Raw genomic sequence first — 22,859 nt, 5'->3', positions numbered from 1 at the left:
ATCCCATCTATTTTCTTCTGTACATTTCATCTGATATCCCCTTTAATATTCTGCTGTTTATAGTCATACTGGTTTTCTATTGCTATTACCCAAGTCTTAACAAATGGTATGTGCTGGCCTTATGCTTTCTACATTGTATCTTTAAGTAGTTTCCACAGTACAGGTAGGGATTTAATTTTTGTTCTTTTGATGTGTTTATATAAAAATGTCCTTGTTTTTATGGATACTTCCAGATATATTGCTCACCAAAGGCAAAATTTCCATACCTTTATTTTCCTTTTGTACCTGTTGGAACTTGAGTGCAAAGCAGGTAGTTCGAAATTTGTGAGATTTATCTTTCGAAAACCAACATAAGTGCACAAACAGTACATGAATTACATATGCACAATATAGTAGAAAGTCTAAAAAGCCATCACATGGTATTTCAGAAGTGTGACTACAAATTTTGATAGGCAGTCTGGTGGGTTTTTTTCAGTGGCATTAGCTGACTGCTCAAGTGGAGTCTGGAGAACATTAGAAGCACTATGTGGAGGACTCTGTAGAAGAGAAACTCAGTACTGATCCTTTTCTCATAATACTTGAATCTCCTGTCATCCTTTCATACATCTCCAAGAAACTAAACAGTCTAGTTCCTTGCATATCAGCATAGGTAAATGAATTTATACTAGCTCAATATCTGTCCTGTAATGCATTAAATAGTGTAATTTATGATAAGTAACTTGCAAATTAATTATTTTACTTCTCTTTGATTTTCTGAAGCATTCTTAATGGGCTTAGTAAGTACAGGTTGTTACAAGTGATACTCATGCATCTTAGAATTACTTAAGTAAAATAGTTAGAAATATTTTCGAAGGCAAACTCATTTGACTGTGTGTATGCTTGAATTTAATTTTTTTTCCCCTCTATGTTTCAGGTAAATATGCTGAAGATATATTTGGTGAACTTTTCAACGAAGCACACAGTTTCTCATTTCGAGTCAACTCCTTACAAGAACGTGTAGATCGCTTATCTGTCAGTGTTACACAACTCGATCCAAAGGAAGAGGAATGTAAGTTACCTTCTGCACTGAAAATTTCTTACTTTGTCACTCAGACACCACTGATACGTGAAATGGAAAGAATAATAGTTTAATAGTTTAAATCATGGTTGTAAGAACACAGACCAAAGTGTTACAAGAAAGAGGTCCATTTCTATTTCTGCTGCAGGTTTCTTTCGTAGCCTTGAGCAGTTTTCTCAACTCAGCACATTCATGGTTCTGAATGATACCATAACCAATGAACTTACATGAAAACAGCTACAGGAGAATGTGTCACTTCAACAGTGTTATGTATTAGTGTTCAGAATATAAATATTAAGTAATACTATGTGAATTCTTGGAGATAAGCCTTTACTTTTTTTTTAATCACCCTACTAATTCCCATTGGATGTAAACCTTTGTCCAAGTAGGGTTTTTTGCATTTAACTTCTACCTTCTTGCTTTCTGTGTGATTATAGTTCTATAGCTTCATTTATTGATTCTATATAACCTCTTGGATTCTTCCTAAATAGCTCATTAGAGTATAGCTCATGCCAGTAAGAGAGAATTTGTGTGAAATTTAAAGGATGCCTAGGCTTTGTGATGACTGCAGGAACATTGACAACTTAATGTGTAAATGCCATGAAGCTTTTTTTGCCTTCAAGGGTATTTGTTGGTTTCAGATGGAACTGTGAAAAGTCTTGCAACCCCAAATAGTTTAGGGTGTTCTAAATAATATGGTTAAGACCTTGAAGGTAGAGGAGCATCCTATCATGAAAAATAATTTCTAAGTGCTTGTGGGATCCAATTTTAAAGCATAAAAAGCTGTTTCAGTTCTGAATATCTAGGTATGATAACTGTGTATTGACAGGAAAAATGAAATGTCAAACCAGGAGCATGGTTTTCAGGCTGTCATTAGTTATAGGTGTCGAAGTTTCACTAGTAGCAAAATTAAACTAAGGAAAGTTTTGATTCTATATTTCACGTGACATTAATTTGAAAACAAGTTTCAAAAGACAGCTGTTCACAGCTAGTATCAGATTTTCCACAAAATCATGACTTACCATGGGGAATTATTACATTAATGGGGTTTTCCAAGTCTCTTGATAACTGAGCATAAATCATGCATACACACGTCTTTTTCCAATTGTTGTGGTTTAAGCTGGTGGGCAGTTAAACACCCCACAGTCACTTGCTCAGCCCTGCCCTGCAGTTGGGAAGAGGGAGAGAACTGGGGAAGAAAAAAAAAGTAAAATTTGTGGGTTGAGGTAAAGACAGTTTGTTAGGACTGAAAAGGAAGGGAAAATAATAATACTATTAGAATATACAAAACAACTGATGCTCAATGCAATTCCTCACGACCCACTGGCTGATGCCCATCCAGTTCCTGAGCAGCAGCCCCCAGCCAGCTTTCCCCCTAGTTAATATGCTGAGCATGATGCCATATGGTATGGAATGTCCTTTTGGCCAGTTTGGGTCAGCTGTCCTGGCTGTGTGACCTCCCAGCTTCTTGTGCCCTTCCAGCCTGATCACTGGTGGGGTGAGGTGAGAAGCTGAAGAGTCCTTGATTGCTGCTCAGCATCAACTCAAATACCAGTGTGTTATCAACATTATTCTCATCCTAAATCCAAACCACAGCACTGTACCAGATACTAGGAAGAAAATAACTCTATCCCAGCCAAAACCAGGACACTTATACAATACCATGTTTGCTATGATTGGATAATGACAAAAAATCTTTTCAGTGTACCATGACAAATTGTCAGCAGTTGTAACCCTGTAAGAACTACACTTGGGAAATTTAAGTTGGATATCAGAAAAAAATTCTTCCCAGAGAGAGTAATCAGGCATTGGAATGGGCTGCCCAGAGAGGTGGTGGATTCACCATCCCTGAAGGTTTTTAAACTGAGATTGGACGTGGCACTGAGTGCCATAATCTGGTAAGTGGACTGGAGTTGGACCAAGGGTTGGACATGATGATGTCGGAGGTCTTTTCCAACCCAATCGATTCTATGAGTCTAACTGCAATACTCCAGAATGTTAATGTCATTTCTGCGTTTACTTTTGACAGCCTAATTTTTGGTTTAAATCAGTGTGGAATGTATGTTGATAGGGCATATCTGGTATGTTAACCATTCATGTTTCAATAATATTGAGAGATCATTTTAAGTCATTGATTTAAAGCATCTAAGGATGATACAGAACAGCAAAATGGAAAATCATTCTATCCTGAGAAAGTGGCCTTTGACAAGTTTGGCCTTAGGTTTCAGTACTAAATACCCATAACTGTTTGATGTAAGAAAATTGCTAGAAGTAGTTTTAAATAGTATATAGTCCCAAATGCACCATATAATACATTTTCACAGTACTGTGTATACGATAGCATTTGCTAAACTGTATAACTAAAGAAAAAGACAGACACTGCAGTTAAAGCAAAGAGGGCTGAGAAGAGGTCTGCTCTGTCAAGGCCAGAGTGGTTAGGTGAGACTTGAATCTAATCCCCTGGATTTGTGTCTCACACCACAGAGCAGCAGTGACTGCGGGTACTTCAGAGGAACACATGCAGTCCTCAGTGTCAGGAGCTGTTAAATGACTGATTTTATTCATCGAGGAATATCCAGTCCTTGAGCCATAGCCAGGGCTCCTTATTCACAGTCATCTGCCCACAGTGAGTCACCAGATGAGGACAAAGGAGATGAGAGGAAATTCAATGTTGTGTTTCCTTAAAAGTTAGGGATCAGGAAACTTTTTGCCTTCAGCATACTGTTTTGGGCTTGAAATTTAGAAATTCATCATAAATAGTTTTGATTTATTCCTAGTCTGGGCTAAAATAGCTGCAGTATGTTAATGCATGAAGGTGGGGGGAAAACGTTTGGATTTACCTTTCTCAAACTTCTATGCAAGATTTTAAGCAAATTTCAGTACTTCTTCTCAGCTAACAGCATGAGTAGAATGGGCTACACTTGTGAAATGAGTCTCATCTGCTAGATCTTTGCCAGCAGGCAGTAATAGAAGATTTAATAGGTTCCTTTGGGCCCATGCTATTACACAAGAGAAAGAAATTAAGATTCATTTAAAGCTAAGTGGTATGAACAAAAACAGCCCAAGTCGGATTCACTGAAGAAGGTGCAGATACTTGACAGGATGTGTCTGGTACAGTCAGAGCAATAAAAAGCTCTGAATTTGTTTGAATAGTCTGTTTGTTTTCTCATTTTGAATTATAGTATCTCTGTGAAAGAATAAAACCAAGGTTATGATTGTATCTTCCGAGGACCTAATTCCTGGTGCACAATTTTTCTGTCATAGAAGACTTGTTATGAACTTGGTTAGGTTTGAATTATTGTACTGTTTTCAAATTCTTGATTTCTCAGTATTATTAATTTCATATTTTAATAGATTTTAAAATATTCTTTCCACATGCATGTTTTTTTTCCCCTCAGAAGATACCAAACTTGCATGCAGACAAGAAAGAAATCCCCTGTTTTCATTCAGTAAACTGAACTTTATTTCAGTGTATGAAAAAGAAGCCTGTATGTATGCAAGAGTAATCATATCTGGGGTCTTTTTAAGGCTGAGAGAACACATTCTTGCTACAAAGCTGAACTAAGGTTGACGGTTTCAGTAGCCCTGCAACCCTAAGGGTATAATTTCTTTGCAACCATTTTTAATGTCAGGGTTTACTTTATAAATGACATTACTAACTCTTTCCATGTATATACAAATTTTATAAGTAAAACAATAGATTTTTCTTAATGTATCACATTTTGTAAATTTGTTTGCATCTTTAAGTGTAAAGTAGTGCTAAAAGTAAATAATACAATAGCTGTAGAAGTCTGACAGTTTTTAAGAGAGTATTCATTTTAACATTTATATGGTTCTTTTTTAAACTGCTGATATAGAGTACAGCTCTGAGGTACAGTTGGAAAATAGTTGTGTATCACTCATAAAGAAATAGTATCAGGGCACAAGCAAAATTCATAAACTCAGAATTTATCAGAATAATTTGGTATCAATTTAGTGGCTCTTTAAATATAAGCCACCTAATTCTATTTAAATCTCAAACCAGAGGATTTTAATCTCAAGGGCAAAATATCAAATTTTTGGTTTTCATAGCATATCTGTTAGAACTGTTAGCTGAACTAACGCTAAAGAGATTTAACATTTTCCTGTAGCAAAAAAAGATGGCATTTGTTGGGTAGAAACCTAAAAACTTGACAGCTCATTGTGGTCTGTATACTTCTGTATACTCTGAAAACAGGAGACTCATTCAACTTCAAAATCAGGACACTCAACCCATTGTAAAACTTGGAAGGTAAAGGTAGTAGTCACAGTTTAAGGAGCAGCTCACTTTCTCTAGACTTTGAAGAGGAACTTGGTGACTTGAGTATAAATGTAATCAAAGTTCAGAACAGGGAGGACATGAAAATTAGGTTATGATCTCCATGTGTAATATCTTGAGTGGAGAATAACACCATTGTCAGTTCATTCATTAGAATTTTTACTCCCAAAGGCAAATAAAGAAAAAGAGTCTTTAATTAAATTGCATAGCAGGTCACTTTTCCTTGCACATCTCCACTTAAAGAAAGTTGGGTTTGAGTGTATCTCCCTCTAAAGGATCTGTGCAGGTGGACTGAACCACAACTGCTCTCCATGCTCCTTCTCCAATTTTCTTAGGCCCTTAACTAAATTTATGGGTTGTTTAGTAAGTAAATCAGTTTTAAATTAGTGTGTTCAGGGCTTAATAGTCTGTGGTAGGGCCATGATATTGCATATTTCGTGCATAAAAAGAGAGGTCTGGACAAACTGTCATTTGTGATACAATGTGGCGGGTTTGTTGAGAGCAGCAGGTTCGAAGCTGGATGGTGCTGGGTGATTCACACCTTAACAGGCTGTGTGGGCCTCCCTGGTTCTACAGGCTGCATTTAAAGGGGCTTCTAAGTCCTCTTAAAATGATTGCTCTGACATTTACATATTTTGTTTACCTGTAGTAGTTAAGCTACATGCATTTTCTCCAAAGACTGCTTGAGCTGTTTCAGAATTGTTTTAGAGCAATATTTCAGGAAATTTCTATTTCATGTGTGGAGGACAAGCCCAAAGAGTAGTGTCTGATCTACAGAAGTATTCTCTCTCAGCAACTATTAAACCTGTAGTGACCAGTCAGAAGTATTCTGATGGCAGAGAAACCTAATGTGTGTGCCATTCCAGTTATTGTTCAAGTGGATAATCATTAAAAACTTTTTTAAAAAGAAGTAAAAATCAGACTTTTACTATATAGATTACAGATGTGTTATTTTATCTCATTAGATTGCAATTTAAATACCTCTTTTTTTCCCCCAGTTTGTTGTTGATTACAAGTAAAAATGGACTGGCATCTCTTTTTGAAAACCAAATGTACAAAAGGTTGGCAATTTAGCTTTCTGACAGATAATTGTAACTTACGTGGAAAACATTGTCATGTACAGAAGGTTAGACTGGCTGATATGTCTTTTCATACAATCCAAACAACAGACACAATAAAAATAAACAGGCATTTGTTTCGATTGTTGAATGAATGTTTAAAATAAATTATGAGTATCTCAGCATTTAAGGAAATTATTTAAGACCCCATTTTTTATTCATTCAGTAAACACAAGTGGTGTAGCAGATGGACTTGCAGAAAAATATATCCATATGAAATTTAGAATCTTGGTGTGTACAGAGATTCTTGTGCTAGTTAGGACTTAAGCAACTGGAAGCTTAAATTTAACAGCATCAGATCAAATGTCTGCACCTTTCCCAGCTCTTCCTTCAGCCACTCATCTCTTCTCACACTTGAATTCATACATCCAGTTTGTCTGACCTGTCCCCTTGCTGTGCCAGTTTGTCAGTCAGCCAGAGCTCAGTGGCTGGATGACCAGCCAGGTTTTCTCGTGTTCCTCCACTGAGGTGGTAAGCAGCAGGACTGCTGTCTCTTGGCCAGCTGGCAAACTAAGCAAGTGGCTTTGTACACCAAGCTGAGCACAGTCCAGGGCTGTGTGGTGCCTGCGACATGGGATTTGCCTGGTCCCTGTATGTGGGCAAGTTGTAGCCATGTCATGATGATTCTTGGTGTTTTGTGTGCCACATCCCTTAATTTCCCAAGTAAGGTTGCCCTAATGTAGTCAGTTGTTTGGAATAATGGTGTGCTTTTCAGGGAGTGTTACTGGATATCAGCACAGGAAATGCGGCTTGAAATTCCACACTGTATGTTTTCTGTAAGACCTCTACTGTGTATCTTAGTAACTATGGTTATTGTTGGGGATTTGATTGATTATCCTCAGGCGTGTTACCCCTTGGACATGTTTACAAAAAGTGGAGTTCTAAGCAAGAAAATGGAAATTGTGGACTAGACTGGCTGTATTTGCTCATTGAAGAGATTAAGGAATGCTAATAAAGACTTTATAGAACAGTGCACATCTCAATACTATGATGTCACACACTCTGTGAGCATTTTAATATTAGACCAAAGAATTGTGTTTATTTATTGGACTAAATTAATTTACTTCATTGTATTCAGAACGTACACAGGTTCACAGAGAAGTATACAAAGTTTTAATTTGTGATGTAAAAACTCTCCAGTAAGTGACAGTTAAAAAACTTGCAGGATTGCCAAGCAGCTCTGAACAAGTCCATTTGGTGTGATTTGTATAATGAACAACCCAAAGTAAGAGCAGCTGAAGTATAAAAGAATCTAAGACTTAAGTTTTTAGATGAGGTAAACCACAGTTCTTCTAACTGTGAACTTTTGCCAGCATATAACAACCTGTGCTTCGTGACAGGTACAAAATATGTAGGGTTATTTATGAATGCAAAAATACCTCCAGAAATTGAGACGCCTAGCTGACATTCTTACATTATAATACTTCTCTCACACAGTTAAAAAAAGACTTCTGAGCAGCTAATTAAATGTATTGAAAAGAATAAAAGACACTGTGATAAATTAGAACCTGAGGGCAAAGAAGGAGGAAACTTCTTCAGGAATACACAACCTTGCCAACTGTAATAAACTTCAAAAGCCAAGCTGAAAATCAGATAAATCCTGTATTTATCTTCACAAAGAATGTTGCTAATATGCTTAGTTTAGAAGACAGAACATTGCAGGAATTGCCAGCCCTCTGGAAAAAATCCTTCCTTCTGCCCCTTTGTGATCATACAATACAAATCCAGTTCTGTGTGTGTGTACATATGTACGTGTACACTTCTGTGTGTTACAGGAGCCAGAGTAAAAATGCAGTGTTCAGCTCAAACAGATCTTTTTTTAAGTTTGTTGCCAAAGGCCATAGTGATGGGAGGGGGAAGGGTGTCCTCTCATCTTATGTAAAGGGACATTACTATCAACCTGCTTCTATAAAATAAACATAATCATTTATAGATAAAATGCATGTGCTGAAAATACTCTCTTTGCTAGTTTGTCTTAAAACTGTTTTCAGTATTGTTTGTGATTTTTTTAAAAAAAAAACTCCAGCCACTGAAAAGATCTGTCAATTTATCTAATGGAAGTCTAACACTGACTGCTAAATTAGCCTTGAGACACACCTGGACTTCACAGATGTGGTAACTGAAGATTGGGGAGGGAGGGAAATATGAGACTAAATAAGTATACTGTTTCCAGAATTAAAAGTGCAAAGCTTATCAGTTGTGGTTACTTTTCCATTAATCTTTTATCTAAATTTTAATGATTATGAAATAGAAAAAGATATGTTGACTTTAACAGGAGTGGGTAAAATATTTGCCATCACTGTTTAGTCTGTTGTGTTCACATAGTTCTTAAAAAGTCAAAGTAGCTCACCTGAATTAAACAGAGAAGTCTCATCTCAGTTAAAATTAAAAAAACATCATTTGCCTAGTTTCATGTGCTGGAACACAGAACAACCTCCCATTAAAACTGATCTCAGTAGCATAAGTAATTTGATGGTTTGGCATCTCGGTCGGCCTTTAGTGGACCTGCCGTGTATGTGCAAGGAATGCAAAGCTTGGCTTGCTGATGGCATAAAGATAACACCTTTACCTTGAGGGAGAGAGTTTTTAGTACCGAAAGGATTGTGAAATGGAGTTAGTAAATATTATTAGGTACTTCTGAACTATTGAATGGTATTTTTTAGCTACAGTAAGCAATTTGTCGACCAGCATAGGAGAGATAGAGTTCTGATATCTATCCAGATGAGAAAAATTTCCTGTGAAGTCAAAGAGAGGATAATGTGCCAGAACATTACAAACATGTTTTTCACAGTCTAATGCTGTGGTAGTAGTGCTAGATGAATTTATGTTTGCTGTAAAATGCCTAAGATGCAAGTAATAATGCCTATTATTTATATTTCAACCAACATTAAACAATTCCAGATTAACCCAAATAAAATATATTTGGTGGGGGTTTTTTAAATGGCAATCTCCCCTTTCAGTGTCACTGCAGGACATTACAATGAGAAAAGCTTTCCGGAGTTCCACAATTCAAGATCAACAGCTGTTTGACCGCAAAACTCTGCCTATTCCTCTGCAAGAAACTTACGACATTTGTGAACAGCCTCCTCCTCTTAACATTCTCACTCCTTACAGGTTAGTAAACCAAATTAATCAAAACCATGTTCTAGCTTCTTTTATATAATAGAGGCTATGTCCAGACACTTTGCTCATGTTGAGTAGTGCTTGAATATTTAAGGAGCCAGACTAGAAAATTGCAAAGCTGCTGGAGGAATAAAGACAGCAGAAGACATTATAAGCATTAAAACTTTACTCCATTTTACTCAAATTTTAATGCAGTGTAACAGTAGTAAGAAAAAGCCTTTTTTATTATCTATATTTATTAAACTGTGTAATGTTCTTGGATGTGAAGAAAATAAGCAGTTAAGTGTGTAGAAAGAAAGGTCTTTAATAGAAATTAATGAGATCAGCTGAGTTGGTTAGAGCTGGGTGCTAATACCACCAAGGTTGTGGGTTTGGTCCCTGTATGGGCCATTCACTTAATGGTTGGACTCCATGATCCTTGTGGGTCGCTTCCAACTCAGAATATTCTGTGATTCTGTAAATGCTGTTCATTTTCTCGAAATTAATTTGAATCAGTAGCTGAACATGAGCAGCCATACAATTTTGCTCAATACTTTAACAACAAAATTTGAGTTACTGGAGTGGGAGTTCACTGATTTATGATAGTCTTTTTTGTCTACAGCTTGCATTAAAGTTACCTTTCTAAAATTAGGACCTTGAATGCCAGGAAAGGTAGTAAAGACTGATAGTGCAGGAAGTCAATGATCATCTTTTTCATATTCCTCTGTAAAATGTTTCAGGGTCTGAGATACTGCATGTTCCTTAATATGCCTTTCCTCTGTCTTAATGTTTGAATTCATGTATTGTCAAATAAACAGTATGCCCTGTTTATGTCATTGTATTTCAGGGATGATGGGAAAGAGGGTTTGAAGTTCTATACCAATCCTTCATATTTCTTTGATCTGTGGAAGGAAAAAATGTTGCAGGACACTGAGGACAAAAGAAAAGAAAAGAGGAAGCAGAAGGTATGTATGTTAACTTTATATGGCTTCTGGTTGGGTTTTTTTCTGGAAAGGGTTTGCTTGCAGATATGCTGCTTTAATAACAATCCAAACTTTACAGAGTCGTCTTTATTCAACTTAATTCCATCAACTTTAACAAATAATTAAATAATAATAGTAGTAGTAAAATAATACAGAAGGCTCTAAAGCTTTTATACTTTAGTCTTAATGTAACTAACATCAGGTTTGCCAGAACTTTTAAGTATTCTATCAATGATTCAAAAAGCAGAAATACAGCAAGAATAAAGAATTACACTCAAACATTTATTTGTAATACAAAATTTTGACAATCTCACAGGTATTGAATGACATTCCAATTGATATATTTAAAATAGAAAGAAATTATTAAGAATAGAGCACTTATATTTTCTTTAAATGGAACAAGCACTTTTGCAGAAGTAGTGTTTTTTGTTTCACTGTTATTCTCCATATTTCATGCATAACAGAGTAAATATGTATCAAATTCATAATTTCATTTCAGACTTCACATAAAAGGCTACTTATACAGTTATTTTTCTCTGTATTATTTAGGTACTTATCCACTAGACTGAAGTTTCTGGCTCTTACAAGTCTTTTTGGTTTACATATCACGTTTAGCCTGAAAATAATTTTTCTTGCACTTGAATTGGAGTAGTTTTCCATTATTTTGTGGCTGATATTTATATGCAACTAATTAAAAAACACTGTCTCAGTTGTCAGTTTTGTTTGCACAACTCTCCCACAGCAGAAAAATCTAGATCGCCCTCATGAACCAGAAAAAGTGCCAAGGGCACCTCATGACAGACGGAGAGAGTGGCAGAAGTTAGCCCAAGGTCCAGAGCTTGCAGAAGATGATGCTAACCTCTTACATAAGCACATTGAAGTTGCAAATGGCCCAGCTTCACATTTTGAATCAAGGTTCCTTTTTATTCTTTCTGTCCTCTATCAAGTATATTCGTACTGTATAGTGAGCATGCTTGAGAAATGGCCAGTGATGGATGAGGTGCTACTGCTGTTCTTGAAATGCACTGGAAACCATTGACTTAGCCTAATCAAAACTCAGTTTTAAAATACTTACTGTGTCTGTAAAGGAGTAGTTATTAATGTTGTTATTTTCAAGAGTAGCCTGTATCCTCCTTGTATCCTTGGGGATGTTTTTGTGGTCTGCAGCTTGAAGAAGGTGCAGTGTCACTGCTGCAAGCTTGCACCCAAGTGTGTCACTACATTCCTCCAGCCTTGACCTACAAAATCCCTATTATTCCAGTCTCTTGATTTTTCTTAAGTAGACAGTGCCAAGACTATATGGTGGGTGTGATATGAACAAATGTCCACTTGGAATTCAAATGAGACTACTGAGCTTCTTTTTACTCTTGAACAAATCCAAGATTTGATTGACATTTCTGGTTATAGCCTATTACAAAATCCAACCTGTTGAATTCTCATTTCACAGCATGTATTCGCTGGTGGCTAAAAGTAGCGTTTCACATGGTAAACACCTTCTGTGTTTATGCTTCTGGTGTTTGTGCAAAACCAAGTTCATTTCACCAGCCAAGAAACGTTTGATAGCAAAGAGGGCTGATGATTAATATTAGGAGATTTTGGGGTATGGTTTTGCTGGGGGTTTTTGTTTGCTTTGATTTTTAAATTCAATTGTCCTCCAGAAAACAGTTACATTTCCCCCCTTATCCTTCTCTTGACAAAAGCACACCATAAGAGAGTATTTTGTTTTGCTTTCTAAGCCCTTCAAACAAACTCAACAATGATGGTGAATAATAATGGCAGCTCTAGAAGGGAGTGTTTGCTGTCTGAAAAATGGAAAAATCTGCGTGTAGAAAACTTAGTTCAGAATGTGAAAATGGTCTCAGTGCATTTCACTCAGTGGGGTACAACTTAAGTTATGGTGATTAGCATGTTTTAGGAACAGCTGTAATAGTATTCCTGTAAACTGCTGTGTCAAGTTATTGGCAGAAATATCTGCTTTCCTGCTGCCCTTCTGTTATGTTGTACGCTGGATTCCACTTTAGGCACTCCTGTTGCAGGTATCCTTTTTATATCCAGGATCCTGGCCTAAACCTTGATTATCTCAGTACCAGTAACACAATTATGAATAATGCTGAAGTGCTTGGGAGCACTACACATGCAGAACAGGTTGTTCAGATATGGAATAGCACCGTGCTTTGGAATAACAGAGAAGGAACATCAGTGGTGCAGTAAATGGAAACGTACAGTTTTGCTCTCCATGCTGGGAAATGTTCTGCAAACACTTTTGTGAATTTAATAGAGGTTTAAAAAAGTCTGTGAATAGTTAATTAAAATTTCCTAACTGATCAACTTCTTGAGTTGTCTCTAAAGTTGTCATTAACAACTCAGTTGAATCATCTTTATTTATTGCTACTACTCAATAATAGATATTTATTGAGTCTTATGTCTATTAAAGTAGTGAGTTCTCTGTACATATTGGAATATAGATCCTCTGACAGAAGTTCAGCTAAATTATTCAGTTGTATATTCTACCATTCTAACATCGATGGATGTTTCATGACTTACAAAAGAAGAGTAGTTCTGATTGCATTGCTGTGTTTACTTAGCTCAAAATAATGTGACTAATAAACACTAAGGTCACACACATGCTGTAGAAACTGTCTAATATACCTGTCAAAATCAAACCCTTTAGCTGCTGGAAGTAGTGACAGGAAAATTGGCATGGATTAATAAAAAGCCATGATGTACAATATGCAATACTAGTGCAGAGAAGATACTGAATTCAGAAATCAAACTGAAGTGTAGAACAGTAGCTGAGGGCACTAATACTTTTACTAGAGGTCAAATTGCATAATTTTTCACTGTTCTTCTACAGATCTCAAGCATATGTGGACCATATGGATGGATCATATTCACTTTCTGCATTACCCTATAGCCAGATGTCTGAACTTCTGAACAGAGCTGAGGAGCGAGTGTTGGTCAGACCACATGAACCACCGCCGCCACCTCCAATGCATGGAGCAGGAGATGCCAAACCTGTGCCTCCGTGTGTTAGGTACAAAGCAGTCAAGCCACGTGCAAATTTATTGAGGTGTTTTAGTTTTCCACCACTCACTGATAGACATTTGTGATTTCCACGCTGCCCAGGCAGTACACACATCCTGGGGGCCTGTGTCAGTCCACAGCTCCATTGTGTCTGCAGCCCCAAAGGGCACACAGGAGCTGGACAGAAGGCCCCTTGGTGGAGACAGGCCTTACCTTACCATTAATATTGCAACTGTGTTGCCTTCTGTGGTGGTTTAAAGGTAATCCCGCAGGAGGAATGAACCCAGCTCAAGAGAGGTTACAAGTCAGAGTTACAATTTACTAAAAAGGTTACAATAAATACAATGATACAGAGAAAAAAATTGGGTTTAACCCACAAAATACCAGATGTATAACCTGGCACCCTGGGGCGTGAACAGAATGGTGTTCATTTACCCTTGTGCTGAGCCCCGTGTGGTCCCACGAGCGCAGAGTAAAAGGAAAGGAAAACTGCTGGTGAGGATGATGGTCACAGTCTGGCTGAGAGTGGCAGTCACAGTCCTACTGAGGTTCTGCTCATCCTCTGGATCTGATAATTGGTACTAGAAGTCCTAAAATACTAAGATTATCTATGCTCAGATCCTGGTGGGAATGCCCAGTACCTCCCCCAGGGTGAAAAGGTTCACAATGGATGACTTAACTCTGAGTCATGGAATATTTTTTGTAATCTTTGATGGTTTAGGACTTCCAACTGCCTGTTGTGCCAGTCCCTAATGGCCCATTAGCAGACATGGCCGCTCAGGCTGGGTGTGATGATGCTGATGCCTCCCCAGAGGGGAGTTATCACAGCTGAGTCACTGGTGTGAAGACAGAAATATTTCTGTGCCTCACAGGGTTCTTTAACACCCAGCTTGTAGCCTGAGGTGTCAGGTGTGCCCTGGGCAGCTGCTGCAAATGATCCATTATTAACAGTTCATGAGCAATGACGTAGAGGGTGTAGAATACACCGTTTTGGTTACACCTACACAGTGATAAACTGGTCCTGGCCGCTGTAACTAGGAGACCTTCTGAGTTAAATGGCAAGACAAATAACTATATGGAAAATGTTTCTGTGGAATATGTTGGCATCTTAGGACATAGCTTTGGAGTTTTGTAAATTTGTACAACTAGGCTGTGTTTCAGTCTGCATGAAATATCACAGTAAGACAGTCAGCTGTCAAAACTATATATTAATTCAGATTTGCTAAATTGGAAGTGCTTTCCCTCACCACCTGCAGGTGTTTTTATTTTCTGTTTCTCTGTGCCTTTCCAAAAGTGGATTCATAATTACAATATTTTCTAGAGTGAGGCTTTGGTTGTCACTCCCCTGTTGTTTTAAACCCAAAATCTTACATTATGGTCAAGTACCTACAACTTGGAAACATGACAGTTCATTCAAATGCGTTAGCTACATTAGCAAGATTTAATCCCTTGAAAAGAATGACTTTTTACTGTTTATGGGATCATACACAAAAATGCAAAATTCTTTAGATTAATTTTCCACAACAGCTAAAAGAAATCCTTTGGTGGTCTTTCAGGAAAATAACTTTACTGTTCCCTTTTGTTTTCTTCAGTTCACTTATGCATTGGACTATAACAAGTATCTATCAATACCTCTCTGTACATAGAATTGATGACCTTTGGTATTAGTGTCACTCATTTTGTCATCACACCTTAAATACGTATTTCAAATCTAATTTGTCCTCATTGTTTGTACTGCTCTGTTTTGGGTTTAAAATTCTGTGAATCAAAGCAGTTAATCAACTTCTAGTTCCCTTACTTCAGAAAAATAATTTGGATATACTTAGGGACAATAGGGAAGAATTATACTAGTATAGGAAACCTTTGATAAAGATGCAGATCTGTAAAAGAATGTAAGTTTGGTGAATCTGAGCAGAGATCTGTTGGAAAACCGGTGCATATTCCATGCTGAAAATTGGATTTCCTTGTATATGAGGTATGAATGAATACCTTGAAATCATCATAGTACATAATACTCTTTAATACCCAGGGTTCTATGTTCTTAAGTTGCAGAATTGAATCTATAACTCTTTTTTCCATTCTCTAGCTCTAATAACTTTGTTCTGTTATTGGATGTTGCAGTTCTACTGCTGGCTTGGTAGAAAATCGTCCTCAGTCACCAGCAACAGGCAGAACACCAGTGTTTGTGAGCCCCACTCCTCCTCCTCCACCGCCACCACCTCTTCCATCTGCTTTGTCAACTTCATCGTTAAGAGCTGCAATGACTTCCACCCCTCCACCCCCAGTTCCACCCCCACCACCTCCCCCCACAGCTGCTCTGCAGGCCCCGGCTGTGCCGCCTCCACCAGCTCCTCTCCAGATAGCTCCTGGAGTTCTACACCCAGCTCCACCTCCAGTTGCTCCTCCCCTAGCACAACCCTCTCCTCCTGTCACTAGAGCTGCCCAAGTGTGCGAAGCTGTACCTGTTCACCCAGTTCCTCCACAAGCTGAAGTGCAGGGACTTCCTCCACCACCCCCACCTCCTCCCTTGCCACCTCCTGGCATTCGACCCTCCTCCCCTGTCACAGTTGCAACCCTTTCTCATCCTCCTCCCGTTCTGCACCCTCCTCCCACCACCATTGTCCCTGGCCCCCATGCGCCCCTCATGCCCCCATCACCACCATCCCAAGTGATTCCTGCTCCTGAACCCAAACGCCATCCTTCAACTCTTCCTGTCATCAGTGATGCCAGAAGCGTCCTGCTGGAAGCAATACGGAAAGGTAAGCTTTCGCTTTTAAGGGGGAAAGAGAATGGTCTCAGAAACTTGCCAAATGCACATTAGCTTTGAGAGTTGGGGTATTCCACATGTGTAAGAAGTTAGAGCAATGCATCTTAAGTCTGTTTCTGCTTTCTATTCTCTACAGCGCATGCATTGCCAAGCAGACAGATTTTTTTCAACTTGTAATTGCATTTATCAGATGTTTAGTTTGGATGGCATAACTGGTTCTTGATGGAAGTTAGATTAAAAAGAAGTACATGTGTTTGTAGATGATCTGTGGAGATTATCTTTCCATTTCTGTTTACTTGAAAATGTAGTTATTTCTGATAACCTACAGACTGTATAGAAGACATTGTTTTTCCACAGACTATTAGATAGAAGCAGAACAGATTGATTTGCATTGGGATTTTGATCATATGTCACTGTATTACAACAACATGTAAATGACACTCAGAAATCATTGGTGATAACTTAAAAAAGCTGTTAAGTATCTAATCTTGACATGTCTCAGTGCAGCAGTGGAGAAGCCTTTACGTTTCAAGGTGCCCACTGGCAGAGTGCAAATGAATGATGGAGCTGCAGGGCAGTGTTTTCCTGATGATCTAGTGAGGAGCTGTGTTTACAAGCTGTACCTTTTTCAGCTTAACATGCCCATGGCCAGCAAAATCCCCACTGCACCATGAGTGCTGCTGCTGCTGCTTGATGGTGGGGTATAAATGTCAACAAGAGTTGAGTGCAGCAGAGGTGCGGAACATTCATAGAGAATGTCAGCAAAAAAACCACTAAGAAAGGAGAGCCTGCTGGTTTTATTTCAGTGACTGCTTGAAACACCTTTGACCTAGTCATGCCCAAGAAACAACTGCTTCAGTTTCCACAGCTTAAATTCCACCAAGTCCTGTGATTGGGTTGCCTGACAGCTACAGTGAAGAATCTTAAGTATAGGATGTAGGTCATATTCAGTCTGTCAGTCTGGGATGTTGTCAGTATAAAACCAAAATATATAATATACATACAATATAGAGTATATATAAAATAATACATAACTTTCTCTTATTGTCAGGATGTATTATTTCTCCATTGTGTTTGATGTTTAAGTAATCCCAAGTTATCCCAAAACAGATCATTATGTGATAGAAATAGGGTTACAAGAAGTCCTGTCTTGTTAGTATCCTCAAAATAGCTGTAACTCTTAATTGAAGTCATGAAGAGAGAGTATAGAAACTGTCTGGAAATGCAAATAGCAAAAGGCTTAATCACAGATAGTAGTACTAAAAATGTAGGTGTATTTTTACTGGGAAATCAGAACCAGGATATTATAGTAGAAGAACTCATGATCAAGTCCACCACTGCAATTCTGACATTCCTCATTTTACAAAATTTGCAAGAGAATTTCTCTCTGAGGAGGACAGTGTCCTAAGTCTTCATTTTTGCTTGGAAAGGACTTGGGAATCATCTCTTCACAGTGATAAAGGAGGAGGGCAACATGCTTATAGGGTGGTCCCGTGGTGTAAAGGAGAGCACTCTGGACTCTGAATCCCAAGGTCCTGAGTTCCAGTCTCAGTGGGACCGTCCCCTGGCAGTTCAATGCCTCCCTGCCATCCCATCCCGTCACATCTCGGATGCTCAGCAGGGTCAGCCCCGGTTAGTACCGGGTGCTGTGACAGTCCCGAGGACTTCCCTGTCACTGTCCAAGCTCGCTCGGCCGTGGCAGATGGACCTCAGGACTTAAACGGTGGGGCCAGTTCTGTGCACGCTGTGCCTCACCTAAAACATCCACTGCGCAGGCTGGAAGGGCACACCCACGTGGGGGGTGCCCAAATCTGCGTTCGCCAAGTCTGGCCATACAACATGTTTGTGATTTGATGTTCCTCAGGTATTCAGCTACGCAAAGTTGAAGAGCAACGTGAACAAGAAGCTAAACATGAGCGCATTGAGAATGATGTTGCTACTATCCTCTCTCGTCGCATTGCTGTGGAATACAGCGACTCAGAAGATGATTCAGAATTTGATGAAGTAGATTGGCTGGAGTAAAATTATTACGTTGCTGTACACTGCAAAATCGAATGCTAATGTCCATTGTGGTGCTTGTTCTTTGAAAGTTTGATGGTCATTTCTAGTGTTTTTTGTATTCTTTTCTTTACATAATTAATCCATGTTTTTCTACTTTTCGGTTTACAGAAAGCTCCTAGTGCATCTTTGAAACGAAATGTTTTACAGTGGCTTTTCTTACTCATCTTTTTTGAAAGAACATACTTTGTTCCAATAGACCACTAAGTATTAAGCATGGACAGCTGTTGATAGAGTAGCAGTTTAAATTTTTTGGCATATCTTAACTGTGCACTTTGTGAATTTTAAGTTGATGAAGGCAACTGAGATGGACATTCCAAGGGCAGCTGTGTGTACTAATGAGCCTTATTCCACTTCTGATAGTGTTTTAAAACATTAAACCTAGCTATCAAGATATCACTGCCTCGATCACACCTGTACACTAAAAGTACATATAGTTAGCAGCACTGAACACACTGAAAAGAAAATGGATCTTTGGGGGGGTTATTATTGTTTTATTGTTGTTTTTAAATAATTATGGCCTTATTTGAATGTTTAGAGATTCCCCTTCCCTTCTTCCTTCCCAGGTACATATTGTGTGGTACTATTTTTGCCTGCATAATAAAAGTTTAAATTTTTTTTCCTTGTGAAATCTTTTGACTTAAACATGCTGTGTAACTTATGTAACTGTTAAAATAACAGTTTGATTTAATAAATGGTTCATTTTAAATGTTCCTGGGTGTTGCTTTTTCTATGAAGGCTGCATTTCACTGGTATACCTGAGGGATCCTTAGATTTCAAGTGTTTAATCTGTGGTCTACAAAGTAACAATGAATATTCTGTACTTCATCTAAAAGAACACTGTAATCAAATAATATATATGTACATCTACAAAAAAAAAAGAAAAGAAAATGCTGAAATCCTACTGTGATCTTAGTTTAAAAACAATACAAATACAGAATTGGGAGCTTGTTGCTTATCTGCTTTAGGGTTGTTTTAAAAAAAAAAGCAAAACAACACCATCAGTGTATCTTGAGGAGATGTAGCAGTCAAAATCATGGTTAATGAAAGATAATGAAGAACATGGATGATATTGGAAAGTCTGTTTTTAAGTGCTATCTAGCCATGTAGTGCATGTTGTTCAGGGCTTTTATGTTTCTCTTCCTTGGAATAACTCCTTCAAGTCTGAGCACATAGTCAAAAGCCTGTTGAGAAGGGAAACATGAGAGTCCAAGAGCACTCTTACCCTGTGATCTTATTCCTGGAAGATGGAATTGTGTAATACAGGAAAATTAAGTCCTGAAAGTCAGAATGCGATTTCTGAAGATGGAACATTAAGTATTCTAAAGGCTACAGAACAAGTTGTAGGGACATATGGTTATTAACCTACTCTTGGGACTGAGCAAAACTCCAGTGGTACAGACTGGGGTAGGAATAGTGTACAGCAACTCTTCCAACTTCACTGTCACCATCTCAGCCACCACTGCAGTTTTTTTACAGGGCCTGCTGTGCTCAAGATTTTTCCCACTGCAGCAGTTATGCCTATATTGTGTTTGTGGCATAAGTACCACTGTTTGTGAATCTGCATCTTTATAACTGTGGATGCAGTTCTCAATACACTGTTGTCTTTGATAGTTGTTCTCACAGTAACACCATCTGGTTTGTTCTGCTCTTCTCTGTTATTTTCAAAGTGCATGTCCTTTCTAACAGCCCATCATAATGTTAAAGAAAATATGGCAGAAGCACTGCTGCATGAGCCTTTGATGGTGTTTAGGTGTTTCCTTGGATCTCAGTAATCCTAACTGGTCAAATCTCGTCCAGTAACTAAATGTGAGTGATCTCATTTACACAGCTGTGAAGGAGTGAGATCTTGAAGGCAAAGTGCAGCATGCACACCTGCAGCTACCCTGTAAGCAGGGAGCCAGATCAGCACTTTAGGCAGCTGAAAGGAGAGCTTGTCCTTATATACCGTGTGTAGGTAGTTCTGCTATTCACAAAAATTATTTTCTGACTGATGTTATACCTGTACCTTGCTGAAGTCTCTAAACTCCTGATTTTCCTGGTGGATCTTACCGGCAGCAGCCTATGTGGTAACTTAAATGGAGCAGCAGCATTTCTGTGCCAAGGCTGTAAGTGTTGAAATTAGAGGATCTCCTCACCATCAGACTTGCACTGGGGTATGATGTGAGTGCATCCAGGAGCTGTGAAATGAGTATAACTTGCCTAAAGTACAGAGAAAAGAAAGAAAGCCAAAAAACCCCCGACCAAGGTCCTTAAGTGACTGCGGCTATCAAATATCAGACTTGCAGTTATAAAAAAAATCGTTATTGACAAATGGTTCTTATTTGACCTGCTTCACTGTCCTGGTGATTAATAATATCCCTTCCAAGCCAGTACCCAGGGCAGACAAAGCACTCATTTAATATGACACAGTCACACGAAGTAATGAACCTTGTCTGAGAAAAGTCAAGAGTTAAATTCAGTTAACATTTCAAAGGCAGGATTCTTGGCCTTCTGCCATCGCTACAGCTTTCTGCCATAGCAACTAGTCTCCAGATGGCAATAGCGTGATTCACTAGTAGCGAGAGGTGATTGCTGAACTTGAATATTTGCATTTATAGATCGACTTCAAGTGATGCACTTGCAATCTCAGTGATTTGTGTCACTTTTACTGTGGTCTCTGACTGCCCTTCTCATTTGGTGGAATGCTGTGCAGTGGGCTGCTGGGCTATTCATGCCTGTGATAAGATGTGTAATAGATTATTGATTGCTTTGTCTTGTAAGGTACTAAATCAAGTCTTTTGTATTGAACTGTTTACGGAGTCTGTTGTTTACTTCTGTACATTTACAGCAGCTGGTTAAAACAGAGGCTTCATGTCTGCCACAAAAATAATGTGTCAGTAATGTCCCATATAAGTGAAAAGAAACCTTTGTTCATCTTCACGCCTTTCTTGAACTGTAATCTGGGACAGTTAAAAATTACCTGCCTCTCCTACTGAGAAATTTGGGGTGGGGGGAAGGACAATATAAAAAGCATAGAAAGAAGAAACAAAGGTTACTGGGTGATGGCAGAACCAGAGCTGAAGACTAGGGAGGTGCAAAATTGGTCACTTCAGGGGTTTATCAAAAGATAAAACACTAATGATGCAGCCATCATGGACAGACAAAGATTAAATAGGTAAATGGAAAAGAACAGGGACTAAAGAAACAAAATTACGAAGAGACAATTCTGGTTCTTTTTTTGGTGGTGTGCTGTGGACAGTAACCATTAAATACTAGATACCATTAAGGGATTCTGTTACCTCCCAGTGTACTGGGTCTTAAAAAGCAGGAAGCACATTAAAAAGACCTTTAGTCAATAAAGTTACGCTTTCCTGCATGTGGCACAGACCTTAGTGATCCCTGGTTGCTTCTTGGATGCAGTACCAGCCCTTGGTAGATCGTTCCCTCCATCTACTCCTTGAGCTGCTTGGGACAGCTCTCACTTCCCCGGATTCAGCCTTAATGAGCTGGGTCAGGTTTAACTGCTTAAAAAGCATGTTCCTGTCAGCTTGGGAACCTGCTTTTTGCCAGCAGGTATGCAGGGAGCGCTCCTGCGAGTGAGTGACTTGGCTGTCAGCTCTGAGGGCTTAATGAATGCCTGGCAGCACAGCACCAGCCAGCTGTGGAGGAGCAGGCAGGGCAGGGGAACCTCATCCCCATCCCAGCTGCTACTAGAAGAAGACACCTGGAGAAGCCTCAGGAAAATGGGCACGGGGTATTCCATTCCTTTTTGGAGTGACAGACCCAGTCCTGCACAGCCCGTGCTTTTCCTTTGATCCATGCCTGCTGCAAGCAGACATCTTCCCCCCTGCTAATTCCTTTGCCTGAAAAATACATTCTGCCATGCTAGTCATCACTTGTGCTCCCCAACTGCCAGCAGCCCCTGACAGCAGCATCAGTAACTGCCTATGAAGAAAATTGCCTCCATCCCATTTCTTCTTATTTTTACAGTATCTACAGGCTCTGGACAGTTCCATCTACACTCCTTTTGGCAACTGGAAACATCTGGGTACAGATAGGAGCAGGTATCGTCTCTTGACAAACAGGGCTGAATATTCCTCTCCTTATGTTTCTTTCTGTGATGGTTCAATAGCTTCTCTTTCAGACACACAACTGAGGCCCCCCTACGGACAGGTTGTTTCCATTTTCCTGCTCCCCATTTTAATGCCCTGAACATGAGAGTGCTATTTATTGCAAAACTTGTGACATTTTGTCACAGCTCCATGGTAGTATCACTCCAAGAAAAGCTTCAAAAATTACTCCCTTCAATGTGAATTGATACTGTGTTTTAGCCACTTCTACTCCTCTGTGAGGCATTTCCTTCACCACAAATCTAAAATCTCAGAACAAGTCTCCTTCCCAATCTGCCCCAATCACTCCTGTCGAGCAAGGATCCACACTCAGTGTCATCACAGCTTGATTTTGCACTTCA

General features: G+C 38.9%; 1 protein-coding gene across 7 annotated transcripts in view; it reads left to right on the top strand.

Moving 5' to 3' along the window:
* Nucleotides 1–19,119, top strand: part of WASF1 (WASP family member 1) — a 91,735-nt gene extending 72,616 nt beyond the window's left edge. For 6 of the 7 annotated variants that reach the window (XM_071548895.1, XM_071548897.1, XM_071548896.1 and 3 more), the window contains 7 exons: nucleotides 914–1,048; nucleotides 9,433–9,586; nucleotides 10,422–10,539; nucleotides 11,300–11,472; nucleotides 13,412–13,591; nucleotides 15,703–16,340; nucleotides 18,213–19,119. In XM_071548895.1, the coding sequence (XP_071404996.1) occupies nucleotides 914–1,048; nucleotides 9,433–9,586; nucleotides 10,422–10,539; nucleotides 11,300–11,472; nucleotides 13,412–13,591; nucleotides 15,703–16,340; nucleotides 18,213–18,370 (1,556 nt within the window). In that variant the 3' untranslated portion in view covers nucleotides 18,371–19,119. The remainder of the gene's footprint in view (nucleotides 1–913; nucleotides 1,049–9,432; nucleotides 9,587–10,421; nucleotides 10,540–11,299; nucleotides 11,473–13,411; nucleotides 13,592–15,702; nucleotides 16,341–18,212) is intronic. The other variant, XM_071548900.1, reaches the window with a different exon arrangement.
* The last annotated feature ends 3,740 nt before the right edge of the window (nucleotides 19,120–22,859 follow it).

This window comes from Pithys albifrons, chromosome 2, assembly GCF_047495875.1.
Source record: "Pithys albifrons albifrons isolate INPA30051 chromosome 2, PitAlb_v1, whole genome shotgun sequence".
Classification (NCBI taxonomy): domain Eukaryota; kingdom Metazoa; phylum Chordata; class Aves; order Passeriformes; family Thamnophilidae; genus Pithys; species Pithys albifrons.
Note: the sequence above shows the minus strand (reverse complement) of the source record. Positions and strands in the feature narration are given on the sequence as shown.